At 39.5% G+C, this 15,669-nt stretch overlaps 1 protein-coding gene across 2 annotated transcripts in view; it reads left to right on the top strand.

Annotated features, from left to right (window-relative positions):
• Positions 1-15,669, top strand: part of FKBP15 (FKBP prolyl isomerase family member 15) — a 57,487-nt gene that overhangs the window by 27,256 nt on the left and 14,562 nt on the right. For both annotated transcript variants that reach the window (XM_081238273.1, XM_081238272.1), the window contains exons 11-19: positions 192-249; positions 4,453-4,560; positions 7,207-7,309; positions 7,795-7,901; positions 9,388-9,502; positions 11,071-11,180; positions 11,486-11,593; positions 12,115-12,209; positions 13,076-13,178. In XM_081238273.1, coding sequence (XP_081094399.1) covers positions 192-249; positions 4,453-4,560; positions 7,207-7,309; positions 7,795-7,901; positions 9,388-9,502; positions 11,071-11,180; positions 11,486-11,593; positions 12,115-12,209; positions 13,076-13,178 — 907 coding nt within the window. The remainder of the gene's footprint in view (positions 1-191; positions 250-4,452; positions 4,561-7,206; positions 7,310-7,794; positions 7,902-9,387; positions 9,503-11,070; positions 11,181-11,485; positions 11,594-12,114; positions 12,210-13,075; positions 13,179-15,669) is intronic.

Below are 15,669 nucleotides of genomic sequence, written 5' to 3'. Positions count from 1 at the left end.
AGCATTTGAATGGAAAATTGTCCATCTTCACTAGCTTTCAGAAATTATACAAACTAAAGAAGAGTTAAAACTCTGTTTTACAGCGATTAAATTGGCAAACATTTTAAAAAACAATTTGTTTATACAGTATAATCTAGACTCATGATTATGGATTTTGTTTTTATCTCAGGATATGTCTTATTTGCTTTCAGGGAGTCAGTTCTTCGTTCCAAATCTAACTCCCTCAGTGAACAGCTTACAGGAAATACAGTGAGTATATAAGTCTATCTCCTCATCCCCAGTTGGCTAGAAGGGTTTCGTGTACCTAGGGTATAGTAGGTTAGAGAAAAAAAAATGTTGAAAAATGTTGATTTAGGCTAGAAATCAGTGGTTACTTTATTCATTTTCCCTTACTTGAGAGTCAGTATAAATTAGCTTGGGCTTCTGCATCAACAGACTTGGATTCAAATCTTTATTCTTATAAACATGTGGCTTTGAGGAAATTACCTGACTTCTCTGGTCTTCAGCTTCTTCATATGTCCACTCTTGCCACTCTTATTCAACATAGTTTTGGAAGTCCTAGCCACGGCAATCAGAGAAGAAAAAGAAATAAAAGGAATACAAACTGGAAAAGGAGAAGTAAGACTCACTGTTTGCAGATGACATGATACTATACATAGAAAATCCTAAAGATGCTACCAGAAAACTACTAGAACTAATCAATGAATTTGGTAAGGTTGCAGGATACAGAATTAATGCAAGAAATCTCTGGTATTCTTATACACCAATAACAAAAAATCAGAAAGAGAAATTAAGGAAACACTGCCATTTACCATTGCAACAAAAAGAATAAAATACCTAGGAATAAACCTGCCTAAGGAGGCAAAAGACTTGTACTCAGAAAACTATAAAACACTGATGAAAGAAATCAAAGATGACATAAACAGATGGAGAAATATACCATGTTCTTGGATTGGAAGAATCAATATTGTGAAAATGACTATACTACCCAAAGCAATATATAGATTCAATGCAATCCCTGTCAAACTACCAATGGCATTCTTCACAGAATTAGAACAAAAAATTTTACAATTTGTATGGAAACACAAAAGGCCCCGAATAGCCAAAGCAGTCTTGAGAAAGAAAAATGGAGATGGAGGAATCAGGTTCCCTAACTTCAGACTATACCACAAAACTACAGTAATCAAGACAGTATGGTACTGGCACAAAAACAGAAATATAGATCTTTGGTACAGGATAGAATGCCCAGAGATAAACCCACACACATATGGTCACCTAATTTACAACAAAGGAGGCAAGAACATACAATGGAGAAAAGACAGCCTCTTCAGTAAGTGGTGCTGGGAAAACTGGACAGCTATATGTAAAAGAATGAAATTAGAACACTACGTAATACCATACACAATCCAATTAAAAAATGGGTGGAAGACCTAAATAGACATTTCACCAAGGAATACATACAGATGGCCAAGAGGCACATTAAAAGATGCTCAACATCACTAATTATTAGAGAAATGCAAATCAAAACTACAATGAGGTATCACCTCATGCAGGTCAGAATGGCCATTATCAAGAAATCTAGAAACAATAAATGCTGGAAAGGGTGTGGTGAAAAGGGAACCCTCCTGCACTGTTGGTGGAAATCTAAATTGATACAACCACTATGGATAACAGTATGGAGGTTCCTTAAAAAACTAAAAATAGAACTACCATATGACCGAGCAACCCACTACTGGGCTTATACCCTGAGAAAACCATAATTCAAAAAGAGTCATGTACCACAGTGTTCATTGCAGCTCTATTTACAATAGCCAGGACATGGAAGCAACCTAAGTGTCTGTCAATAGATGAATGGATAAAGAAGATGTGGCACATATATACAATGGAATATTACTTAGCCATAAAAAGAAATGAAATTGAGTTATTTGTAGTGAGGTGGATGGACCTAGATTCTGTTATACAGAGTGAAGTAAGAAAGAGAAAAACAAATACCGTATGCTAATGCATATACATGGAATCTAAAAAAAAAAAAATGGTACTGATGAACCTAGTTGCAGGGCAGGAATAAAGATGTAGACACAGAGAATGGACTTGAGGACACGGGGTGGGATGGGAAAGCTGGGGCAAACTGAGAGTAGCATCGACATATATACACTACCAAATGTAAAATAATTAGCTAGTGGGAAGCAGAAGCATAGCACAGTGAGATCAGCTCGGTGCTTTGCCGTGACCTGGAGGGGTGGGATAGGGAGGATGGGAGGGAGGCTCAAGGGAGGGGATATGGGGACATGTATGCATATGGCTGATTCACTTTGGTGTACAACAGAAAGTAACACAGTATTGTGAAGCAATTATACTCTAATAAAGATCTATTTAAAAAATAAATAAAAAACAAAAAAAAGGAAATAATTCTCACAGCCCCTCTAAGTGTTCCTGTGATATGTTTATAAAGCACTAAGCTCAAAGCCTACATAGAGCTTGTCTTCAGTAATCTCTCGAGGTTTTTATGGGGTTTAAATGAAATGATGCCTATGGAATTTTTAGTATTGTGTCTGGCATATTGTAAGAGCTCAATTAACATTAGCTCTGTTATCATAATTACTGGTAATGCTACATATCTTCATACTTTCATTCTCTCAGAGGAATTCTACACTAATTCACCAATTAGTTGACTTCTATCAGGTTTCTGGGCCTCTGTGTTTCCCCAACTGTAACATGAGAAGACTAGCATACTGTTGTAGTAAAATTTGGATTTGAAGGCCTTTATAAGATGTACGCTGTGTTTGCTCCTGCTCTGCCTGGTCCGTGAAGGCATCTGAGTTTGCTACATGTGGATGAGATGATAGCTGAAGTGCTTCAAGTTCTAAAGCTCTGTGGCTTGCACCTGCCACATTGGGAAACAGGATAATTGTATGGAATGAAATTGATGATTAATTTCTCTCCAACACTAGTTTATTTGCTTATATTCAGTCCAAAGCAGGAATTAATTAAGCAAATAATTGATCTGATATGTGTAAAAAGTGATCTAAACCCAGAAGGTTAAGCCAGAGAATCAAGAAAATTGAAAAACAGTTTATAATCTCAGATCTTTGAATAGCCGCAACAATTGTTCAGTATTAGTTCTTTTGTAGTCTCAAGGCACAGCTACTTTCGTCACCTATTTCTAAGCTTCAGTAACTTTTGGTAGACTAATGCTCTCCAACCTTTTTTCTTCTTTTCTTTTTTTACAGTTTTGGTTTTTTAATTGAGGCAAAGTTCACATAATATAAAATTAACCATCTTTTGGTTCTTTTTACATTTAAGTTTTTGTTTTTTGTTTTGAATAGGTAATTACATTCATATGGCACAGTTAGCAAAACAATATCACAAGATATACATTGAGAAGACTCATTCCTACCCCTGCCCCCATGTACCCTATTTTATCTCATCCCCAACCTTGGGTAACTGCTTTTATTAGTTTCTTATGTATTCAACGTTTCTTTATGCAGATGCAAGCAAATAGGAATGTATATTTTATTTTCCCCCTTCACAAAAAAATAGCATATTATATATATTATCTACCTTGCTTTTTATAATAACAGTATCTTTCCATGTTAGTATATAGAAAGCGTCCTCATTTTTTTTTATCTTTAGATCACAAGATTCCATTGTGTGAATATTGGTTTATATAACTCGTCCTCTTTTGATAGACCCAACGTTTTTTGATTATGTGTCTCCATTAGTTAAGAAAAAATGATACACCCTCTCAGTATATGTCTGTTCACAAATTATATACATAAAGTACTCTCCATCCCTGTAAACAAGTTTAATGTCTGATGTTTACTGTAGCTTAAAAATAATTTTAAAATAGAGGTCATGGTCATTTCTTTTTACACTCATTAGATCATCTTGTGCACCCTTAGGAGTATACACTCTGCTCTAAAGGCTGCACTTTGAACCAGTTAATGCATACAGAGGCGTCTAGCTCAGGGACTAGTATGTCATCAGTGCCAAGTCAGTGTTAAATGAACCTAAATTTAGAACACAGAGCTCCTGTTTTCTTTTTGCCCTAAATCTCTTCTGAATATTTAGCTGCTGAGTTGCTCTTGGGCTTTTGAGAGGTTACTATTATCTAAAATGCCTCCCTCCCTTCATCTATACTTTAGTTTTTTATCTGTAAAATGAGAATACTTATGCTTGGTAGGGAGACTTGATTGCAGTGAAGGAATATAGATGAAATCACTTTGTCCATTCCAACATATAGGGAATTATTTTTCCTACTGTTATTAATTGTGACCCATGTATGTATCTAGGCAAGAAATCTTTAATTCTCATTTTCTAGAAGATAGTTTCAAATAGATAAGGCAGGGGAGACTTATTGAAAGATTTGATATAAGAGCCAAAAGACGTAGAGTTGACTGAAGGTAATGAACCTTGATTACAGTGATTTTTGTGACTTTCCTCTCCTTTTAGAATCCTGATACAGTCAAGGCCAAGTTGATCTCTCGGATGGCTAAAATGGGCCAGCCCATGCTGCCCATTCTTCCACCACAGCTGGATTCCAATGATTCAGAAATTGAAGTATGTCCCACTGGCTGTCTTAGAATGAATAGTGCAGATGTTGCTGTCTTCTTTTCTTTTAACTGAAATTATTGCTTTTTCTACCTCTAACCCAGAATCATTATTTAGAGAGCTTATATTCAAAATGATACAGGTTGGTATTGGTACATGTGTTTCTGCTATAATTATCACTTCCCCTGAGAAATGGAAGCAATTCTGTATATCTGCCACAAGAACTGGGCAGTTTTAAGTAGTTAATTTAGCTTTCTACTAGAATCTCTGTTGTCAGCAAACATAAGCCTTTAGGCAGCATGATGCCTGACCCATAAAAGAATGAATTCATATTTGTTGATTGAATGTTTAGATTATCTTGGGAAATGTTGATTTTTCCACTGATGTAATTTAATATGTAGATCACACTGTTGTAGGAATTCCCTGGCAGTCCAGTGGTTAGAACTCGGCACTGTCACTGCCAAGGGCACGGGTTCAATCCCTGGTTGGGGAACTAAGATCCCACAAGCCATGAGGTGCAGCCAAAAAAAACCACTGTTGTATCTTTTGGCTTTGTATGTGGCATGATTTTTTTTAATTAATTTTTTTTTTTTACTGCATTGGGTCTTAGTTGCGGCGTGCAGGATCTCCCATTGCAGCACACAGGCTTCTCTCTAGTTGTGGCGTGGGTTCCAGAGCGCGTAGGCTCAGTAGTTGGAGTGCGTGGGCTCAGCAGTTGGGGTGCACAGGCTCAGTTGCCCCGCGGCATGTGGGATCTTAGTTCCCCGACCAGGGATCAAACCCATGTCCCCTGCACTGGAAGGCGGATTCTTAACCACTGGACCACCAGGGAAGTCCCCTGTGGCATGATTTTTCTGAAGTTCAAAAATTTTATTGCAATCAGCTCTATCAATTTTTCCCTTTGTTTTTTGCTTTTGACATTATGCTTAGAAAGCCTTCCCACTTTCAGATACTGTAAACATCACATGTCTTTTAAAAATATTTATTATTATATGTTTAGATCTATTATTTCATATTTAATCCATCTGGAATTTGGTGAGTGGTGAGAAGTAACTTAATTCCAACTAAGTTCTTTTCCCATTGGTTAGTTCCTTATTGAATAAAATAATTCTTTCTCAACTGAATTGAAACACTTAACAGTGATTAATTTTTAGGATTCTTTGATATTGATGTAAAACAAAGCAAGCATGATGCTTTTGAGGAAAAAAAATTTCAAAATAGGCTTTTTTTCACAATTTTGTTTTATTTCTTCATGGAAAAGCTCTGTGTAGATTTAACATTTTAAAGGAAGATAGGATTTCTGGGACCTGTTACAGGATTGATTTTTACCTGGTTTCTGGAAATTAAATTTGGATAAGATAATATTCTTATTAAAATTTTTAGGTGCTAATTATTCATTGTAGAGTAATGTAAATTAAAAAGAGGAAACATATTTAACAAAAAGGACATTCTTTTTTTTTTTTTTTTTTTTTTTTTGCGGTACACGGGCCTCTCACTGTTGTGGCCTCTCCCGTTGCGGAGCACAGGCTCCGGACACGCAGGCTCAGTGACCATGGCTCACAGGCCCAGCCGCTCCGCGGCATGTGGGATCTTCCCGGACCGGGGCACGAACCCGTGTCCCCTGCATCGGCAGGCGGACTCTCAACTGCTGCGCCACCAGGGAAGCCCAAAAAGGGCATTCTTTATATGTTGTTTCATAATCTGATTTTTTAACTTAATGTTATATCACGAACATTTATGTTAATATCAGTAATATAAAAAAAGTAAATAAATAAAACAAAGCTTTATCACCTTTAAAGATAATCCAGTGCTCTGCTACATTGATTTATCATGATTCCTTTTACTCTGTTGTTAGACATTTAGGTTGATATATGTAATGATGTAAAACTGGGATGCCTTTCCAGAAATGCATAATACATTTCTGAGAATATTGGGAAACAAGAGGAAGTTCTGAAGTAAAAGAATGTCAAAGAGATTTCACCCCTTGAACTGTAGCATAGCAGATCACAGTCACTGTATATTGTGCCTCAAGTTTTTCTTTTCCTTGAATGAATCAGGAAAATGTTTGTATGTTAACTTTGTTTAGAATTATAGTAGGGACCAACATTGCTTTGCTTTTATGAAGAGAAAGAATGAGGGGAAAACACTCTAAAACTATATTGTCAAAAACAGCATCGTAATGAGGCACAGTGAACCCTACTCTGTCTGATTTTCTTTGAGTACCTTGAGGTCTGTGTATATTATTTGGCAGAAGAGAAAGGCTGCATTATTCCCTGGGTTTCCTTGTAAGAGGCCCTAATTCTGTGGAAACAGACTAGGTCACTCTGAAGGTAGCTAGCTGCTGGTTTGCAAAATGATACATTATGGGGAGCAGTCACTCTAGCTGCTTCAGACAAAATAACATCAACAACTTATACTGGAAATTAACTATGATTATTTGATATAATTTACAGGGAGAAGGGATCCTACTCCAGTATATAATAGAGTGCTTTCTTCCCATAGCCCACACCTTAAACTCTTGCCTTTCTGCTTGCCTTTCCTTCCTCTTCTTTGCCTAAAAGCACTGGTTGTAAGCAGGTTTAGGGTGGACAGTCACCCTCAGTCTTCAATTAAGGACCCATAGACACAGTAACCAAAATGCTCATGCTGTTGCAGGACGTGAATGCTCTTCGAGGAGCTGGGCAGCCTATGGTGACTCCGTCCATCCAGCCCTCTCTTCAGCCAGCCCATCCAGTGCTACCACAGATGACCTCACAAGGTAAGGAACCTCTCTGAGGCTCTGTGGCCTTGAATTGGGTCGGTACCAAAGTTGTCATCATTGTTCCTTAAAATGTTAGGCTGCATTGTTTTAGTATTGAAAACTGAACTAGAGTATAAAACTTGTCAGTTTGTCCCTGGGTAGGGCATTTTCAGACCTGGAGATGTATTTGGTCTGCTTGCTGTGTCTTCTGCTGTGTTGCATTGTCAGTTTTGGAAATCGGCACTCAGCTAATGAGCCATCTCCCTGTGTGTAATTCTGCACTTTGTGTCAGCTGATGGCGTCATAGGTCTGAGTCACGTGCACCTGAGCATGCCCAATTTCCTCCCACTAGCCCATTGCTGAGACTCCAGTAGAACTGATTTTAGGAGACTAGGTGAGAGAAGTGGTCAAGTCTGAAGGGTGGTGGTGTGAAAGGTGATAGTCCAGACTTATACCAAGAAGCAAGGGATGGATAACAGTGAAAACTTCTTGCTTTATCTTAGCACCTCAGCCATCTGTTTCTGGGCTCCAAGCACCGTCTGCTGCCTTGATGCAAGTTGCATCTCATGATTCCCACTCAGCTGTATCTGGAAACGCCCAGTCCTTTCAGGTAACAACATTTTTAAACCATATCAGTTATAAGCTATAATTGATTATGGTTCTAGTCAGTCTCTTTTCTTCTTCTTGCACGACTTGTACTGTACCAGTTCCTCACAGAGTTTATAATTTTTCTCCTTCCTGAACCCCTACTTTCTCATGTCTAAACAAGCAAAGGATTACCTACCTTATAGGTGGTTGTAAAGATTTCGTGCAAGAACAAGCAAAGCACCTGGCACAAGGCCTGGCACATAGTAAAAGCCCAAACAATGTTTGTTTGTTTTCCTTTTCACATATGTCTAATTGAGGGCTATAGATTCAAGTCTTCTGTGTTCTCTTCTGTCAAACAGCTGATAGGCCAAGATTCTGCAGTCCACTCAGCAGAACGGTTGTGGTGGAGGGTCAATGGATGGAGGCTGTGAGAAAATACAGCTGAACTCTTTGTCTAGTTATCCTCCAAAAGCGAGCTCTTAAAAGTAGGGTTTTTTCTGTTTTCACAGAAGGCAGTGGCAACAGCCTGTCTGCCTCTGCTGACTGTTTGCCCGGACAGTGGACTCTTTCTTTTGCCCTGACACATTTGATGGTTAAGACTTAGACTTAACTCCCCATGGTAACAGACCCTCACTTCCTTGGTGATTCTTGATGGAGGGATCAGAGTGATGGTGGCCCAGCTATGCCCCATTAGGAAGGGGTGTATCAGAATTGAGAAAAGTCCTACCTGGCCCTCTCCCCACTCCTGAATGGACCTAGTGTAGAGTTATATCCTATAGACTAAGATTCTTTTTTAGTAATGGATGGTCGGTTATACCAATCCCTGGAAATGAGCTGGATTTCCTTAATTCAAGGAAGAACAACCATCATCACTAAAATGATAGCTGCTGTTTATTGAGCATTTATTGTCTTCCAGGCACTTACTTACCAGCTGTTAGGAACTTTACCTATATATCGCTTCATTTAATCCACACAACAACCCTAAGAAATGGTATTATTATTTTCATTTTATAGTTGAGGTGGCTGAGGCTCAGAGGAAGATGAGAGCTCTTGGTCATACAGATAAGCATCAGAATCTAGAAGGGGAGAGGCATCCTTTGGAAACTGGTGGTTTTAGTTTGGAATCGCAGTGAACACCTCTTCTTTTACCTTAATGAAACCAAGCATCGTTTGCTTAGTTTTAAATTTTTTTAGACCATCAATAGGCCCAATGGCCGGAGGATGAATTCCTACTTAATTAAATCATCACAAGAGGACTGGGGAGTGACCTGAGACACGCTTCCCTCACTCTCTAGGTATGACTTTGGTGACCAGGCATCACTGGATTACATACATGACTCTTCTGCTGCAATTATTACCCAATACCAAACCCTGGTCTCATACATCTCCAGCTTCAATAAGTTTGAGTCTCCTTCCAGTGTAGCTACTTTATTCCATCCAAGACAAATTAAGCAGAAAAGAGAGATATGACTGTTTTATAAGCCATCTGTAACTTGGCATTTTCTCAGCCCTATACAGGTATGCAAGCCTACGCTTATCCTCAGGCACCAGCTGTTGCTTCCCAGCTGCAGCCCGTTCGGCCCTTGTACCCTGCACCGCTCTCTCAGTCTCCTCATTTTCAAGGTAGGAGTTTCTCATCTTCTGCTCTTGCTGTGCTTTTCTCCCTCCCATCCCTTTTTCATTTTGACTCCAGTAGATCTCTGCCCTTTTTTTCTTTTCTTTTTTTTAAACAAGTTAGTTGAGGTATGACTTACATACTGTGCAATTCACTCGTTTTAAGTATATAATTCAATGGGTTTTTTAAGGATGTTTACAGAGTTGTGCAACTATCACCATAATCCAGCTTTAGAACATTTACATCATCCCCACAAAAACCCTCATGGCCACTTTCTGTGTTTTGTTTCTTGCATTTTCTCCTGCCAGCCCTTTTTTTTTTTTTTTTGCGGTATGTGGGCCCTCTCACTGTTGTGGCCTCTCCCATTGTGGAGCACAGGCTCTGGACGCGCAGGCTCAGCGGCCGTCTTCCCGGACCAGGGCATGAACCCGTGTCCCCTGCATCGGCAGGCGGACTCTCAACCACTGCGCCACCAGGGAGGCCCTTGCCAGCCCTTTTTAATTCCTCTCTCAGAGTTGCTCTGTAGGGTTCATAGCTAATAGTAAAAGAGTAAAACATTGGAGGAAATTGGGAGAAAACATGATGACTGTTCAGTATCTCAGATGAAAGCTATTTTCTTAAAATTTTAAAGTTGTGAAAAGAATATACTTCTATAAAAAGGTCAAACAACACAAAAAAGTGTGAGGTGAAGTTAACTGTTTTCCATCATTAAACCCCCCTGACCTTAGGAAACAGTCCCTTGGGTAACTTTTCAGATATCTTGTATACATGTACAAATGTGGTTGCCTAGTGTAAAAAACAAAGCAAAATAAAATGCACACAGCTGGGATGGTATCCTGCCTTCTTGTTCTGCAGCTTGTCTTTTGTACAGTAATCACTTTGGGTATTAAGACAGTGGTAGGAAGAAGCAAGTATATCCCACAATGAAATTTATGGTCCTGGAGTGGTAAGGGTTTCCTGGGTGCATCCTTTGTCTGGAAGCCCTGCCCTTCTCCATCTGGGAAACCACTGAATCTGTCTTCTCCTCTGCTACCATCCCTCTCTCCTCTCCTTCCAGAGACATAACTGTATACGTGTGTCACCAAAGAGTTAATATTGCTTTTCTCTGTGCTTCTTTTGTACCTTGTAACCTCGTACATGGTTCATTCTTTGCACTTACAACACTCTGTTATAATGATCTGTTTGCGCGTGAGTCTCCTCACCAGACTGACCTTGCCAAGGGCAGGAACCATGTTTCATTCCTTGCTGTATCCTTGGTACCTGGTCCAATACCTGGCATGCAGTTGGGTGAATGGAGAAGCAATCTGAGTTGCTAGTGCACTACTTGTGCCCTTGAACCAGACTGTATCACTTGATGCATTTTGCAGGAGGATAGCTGGTTATTGTTAGCTTTGGAGCCATTTTGTCTTTAACCCCTCTCCATCTTCTCCTGACAGTGTAAATCACCTACAGCATTTTCCAGTATTTGGAAATGTCCATTTCTTTCTTTCCTCTGTTGATAGAGCTGTTGGCTTTTCCTCATACAGTATCCTCTGCTACAGTTTCATAAGTTTCTTTTTGGCTTGTGTCTGTTCAGGATCAGGCGACATGGCTTCATTTCTCATGACTGAAGCCCGGCATCATAACACTGAAATTCGAATGGCAGTCAGCAAAGTGGCTGATAAAATGGATCATCTCATGACTAAGGTGACTGAGTCATCTCATGACTAAGGGGCTGTGTTGAAAGTGGGGGTATAAAGAGGGGATACAAACAGGGAGCAACCAGGGCAATAGGTAAACTCTTCCTAGTTTCCTGTATTCATAGTAGTTAGTAGTTACTTCCCTAGAAGGGTCATTTTATTTGGGGATCCAGTTAGCAGAAGAAAACTCCTGCTTACACTGGAGATTGTCTCAGAAACTTATTAACCTCAAACAAGTAGTCAGACCTTGGGTAAATTGTATTTCTCCTTTTAAAAATTTCACGAAAAGTCTTTCTGACACTCCTTTTGTAGGTTGAAGAGTTACAGAAACGTAGCACTGGCAATTCCCTGCTCCTTCCTAGCATGTCGGTGACAATGGAAACAAGCATGATCATGAGCAACATCCAACGAATTATTCAGGTGAGAGTGATCAAGAGCAGAGCCCTCTAATATGTATAAAATAGATAACTAATAAAAAAAGTATATCATTAAAAAAAAAAAAAGAACAGAGCTCTCAACCTGGAGATCTTGCCCCTGCTCTCTCTGGAGATGTACTACTGCTTGAAACCTCTACTCCAGGAATAAGAGCATGTGATAAATGCTACACGGAGTTGGGAAATTCCGGAAAATCCATTATGGCTTAATTACTCCAAGTGACTTATCACTCTATTATCAGAAGGAAACATTTCTTTTTTGACCATATTCCAAAGTTTCCGCTTCATTTTATAGCCATTTATACATTTAGTCTATTGGATGTAGTGATTTGTATCCATCACGTAGAATTTGATACATTGTTTTAAGTATTATATTTATGTGGACATAAGTTCTAGATTTTTCTCTCAGCTATGTAACAGTTATCACCTGTCAGTTCAAGTTGATTCCCTTTTATCTGGTGCTTTTCTCTTAAACACTTAAGTTAAACATCATATATTTTGAATTAGGAAAATGAAAGATTGAAGCAAGAGATCCTTGAAAAGAGCAGTCGGATAGAAGAACAGAATGACAAGATTAGTGAACTAATTGAACGAAATCAGAGGTAATGACAGGTACGGGGCACTGGCTAGGATGGACAAAAAAGGGTTTAGTTTGTAAATGCCCAAGTTAAATAAGCATGTTTGTTTACAGAAGTTTATGTGTATTTCTGCTCTTTTCTGTTTCCTGCCTGTCATGTGAATTACTGCTTGTTGACTGAAGGGGATTTCAGGAGAAAGGGCTCAGGAGGCTGTGACGTCATGCACGCCTGCGTTTGAATCCTGGCTCTGCTTCTCATTTGTTGTGTGGCTTTGGGCGTTTTATTTATTCCCACCGGCTCTAGTTTCCTCATCTGTAAAAGCAGTGTTAGTGCCTAGAGAACTCCCGATGTCAACTCTTCTCTCTTCTGTGTGGGCTGACTCTTCTTTTATCAACCAGAACTTCACTGATTTCCATATAAAACCCAAGCATTGTATAATTTTTCTAGATCCTTCTGAAAATTTTTTTTTTGTGGGGAGGGGTCAGGGGAACATGTTACAGCAGCATTTCACTTTAAAATATCATCCTCCCATATTTCTCTTCTCCAGTGTCTCTTATCTCCCACATGGAAGGGGGAAGGGGATTGGCTTTCTTTTCTTCCCTCCTTGCAGCCTTCATACTCCTGTCTCTTTCCTCTCTTATTTCCCCTCACCACCCATGTTCAAATTCCTCTCCTCTTCATTCTGCAAATTCAAAGCAATTCACCCCGGTCCAGGTTCCCGCCTCCAAACTTGCTTACTGTAGATCTTCGGAAAGCAAAATGCTTTCAGGTTGTTCCTGATGAAGGTATAGAGCAGTGCTCTGACAGCTGAATGTATTGATACATTGGGTTATACCTGGCGTGCATTGAGTGCTTGACAAATGTTTTCTTTTCCCCTGTTTATTTCACAGGTATGTTGAGCAGAGTAATCTGATGATGGAGAAGAGGAACAACTCACTTCAAACTGCCACAGAAAACACACAGGCAAGAGTTTTGCATGCTGAGCAAGAGAAGGTAAAGTAACTGGAGAGAGAAAAGCCCAAGTCAGGGTGTGTGGAGCCAAGGAGTGTCCTCTGTACGTCCTTCCCAGTTCGCCTTTTAGCAGAATTTTTGCCATCATTGAGAAGAGAACTAGAAATCTTCCAACAGATTTTTAATATATCCAACATCCATATTTCTGTTGTACAAATGCGTTACAGTAAGTTGACTCAAAAACAATCACCGATGTTAGTAATCTGGTTAAGGTAAGGATTATACAGTTTATTAGAAACTAATCCTCTTCTGCTGAAAAAATCAACAGACAATTTCTGTTATGCCACATAGCAAATATTTATTGTGAAGTTTGAGATGGTTTAGTTTGCTCCTTCATCTGTGTCTGCCAAAGCATTTTAAAGTTTTGCTGTTTGACTTCAGTCAGTTCAGAATTAGGTATTTTGCCCTGTTTCTCAAGTAGCTATAAGGAAGGAAGACTGTTGTGGGTCTTGGGTTGAGATGACTGCTTTTGAAGCCCCACTCCTCCTGTCTTTGCTCCAGTGACACTGTTTTTCTGAAATGAGTTCCTTCTTGTTTGGGCTCCCCCTCATCAGCTGGGGCATCGCGACCCTTTCATCGGCTGTTTTCTCAGATTTAAGAAGTGTTTTACATTTTGTATTTGCATTTTTTTGAAAACATGAAAATTGAATGGAATGCACTTTATAACTTGAGATAAGAGCTTTTGAGTGATTTTCCACTCTGCTTATTCTTTGGTGAGAGTGACCATCCACCCCACTGCCTCTCCTCTGGAATTCATCCCCTCCAGTGGTCTTAGCTGCTGCAAGGCCCTGTGCAAGTGGTCTTCCCTCTGATATCAGTGAACGCTGGAGCCATGATAGACACAAAGCCCTCTGAGCATTGTGTTAGTTCAGTTTCTGTTAGGCCAGTTGAGGCAGGACAGTGAGTAAAACTTTGATTCTACTTGCAGCAGGTGAAAACTCCTCTTCTGCCTGGAAGTCCAAACTGTCATTGTCCTCTGAGTTTAACAGATGAAAACCTAAGGCTGCTGAACAGCAAAAATAAGTATCTTAGAGCTCACTCTAAAGGTCGCATGTTACTAAAAAATTTATTCTGACACTTATTAAAATAGTAAGGAAGATTTTATTCAAGACTATTGCAATAGATGGGAGTTCCCTGGTGACTTAGTGGTTAGGATTCTGGACTTTCACTGCTGTGGCCCGGGTTCAATCCCTGGTTGGGGAACTGAGATCTCACAAGCCACAAGGTGTGGTCAAAAAAATAAATAAAATAAAAAGACTATTGCAATAGGGAAGAAATGTTGAGCTGAGCTCCAAATACAGTTAAGGCCAAGAGGGCAAGTGGGGAATTTACAGCCAAGGAGCAGAGTGGGGGGGGCGGTGGTCAGTGGATGGAAAATTACTAAGAGGAGACATCCTGGGTAGGGGGATTCTTGCTAATGACAGGCCAAGGACTTAGACAGCAAAGGTTGGGATGGAGAACTTTGATCGATATCAAGGGTAGAGATTCACTCTAAACTGACTTAGCAGGGATTCTTGCTAAAACTGGGCTGGTCCGGCCAAAGACAGGAGGGGAGAACAAGGTCATGGGCTTAGAGGAACCTAACTTGAAGTGTGATCAAGGAGAGAGCCTTTGCCAGTGTACACTCAGATACTCATTCATAGCTTATTTCTTTTTATTTTATGTACAATTTGTTTTATTTCCCCCACCTTTAAGAGAGCCAAAATATCAGATTTTAAATGTAAGCTAGAAAACTGATTAAGCCTTTGGAATAAGTGTTTAAAACTGAGGTAGGCGCAGTGAATACCCTAAGAAGGGACAAGTGATAATAAGAAAGTAGACAGCAGTAAGAATGCATGTAAAGTATAGTGGTGTAGGAGGAGTAATGGTAGTAGCAGTGTAATAGTATAGGAGAGATGGTCCAACCCCGTAAATACACTGCTGCCCAAAAATCAAAACCAGCGGAGCAGTCACTCACTGCCTTTCCTGTCATCTGATTTCTCCTATTTTTTACAGGAGCACATCAATTCGGGTGAAATGAATGTAGTATTTGTCATTTGTTTACCATTCCTTTTCATTGACCATCCTTTTAATTATCATTTTCAGCATCGCCCTTCATAAACAATATCTGTAGACAGTTTTCCAGGGTAGTCATTTTGACTTCATCGGATGTTACTTGAGAATATTTAGCTCCTGTTTGGCCAGTACAGAGCACCATTTAAAATGCATTGAAAAAATAAATAAACAAATAAAATGCATTGATCAGTCAAAGAAGTTGGAGTGTTCCCTTCTTTTATTACCACTGTTCTTCAAAGAACCCACAAAGCAGTTACTCTCACGTGACCGATCTTTACAGTACTACTGTGGGTTGGCCAAAGAGTTCATTCCCAAGTGAACTCTTTGGCCAACCCAATATTAGTACAGTAGTGCTAGGGAGAAGTTGTAGCCTGAGAAGTGGATTGCCATCAAAGGCATTCAATTTAAAATTTAAAAT

Source organism: Mesoplodon bidens, assembly GCF_964165515.1.
Source record: "Mesoplodon bidens genome assembly, chromosome: 6".
Taxonomy (NCBI): domain Eukaryota; kingdom Metazoa; phylum Chordata; class Mammalia; order Artiodactyla; family Ziphiidae; genus Mesoplodon; species Mesoplodon bidens.
The sequence above is the reverse complement of the archived record's forward strand: the minus strand, read 5'-3'. Positions and strand labels throughout refer to the sequence as shown.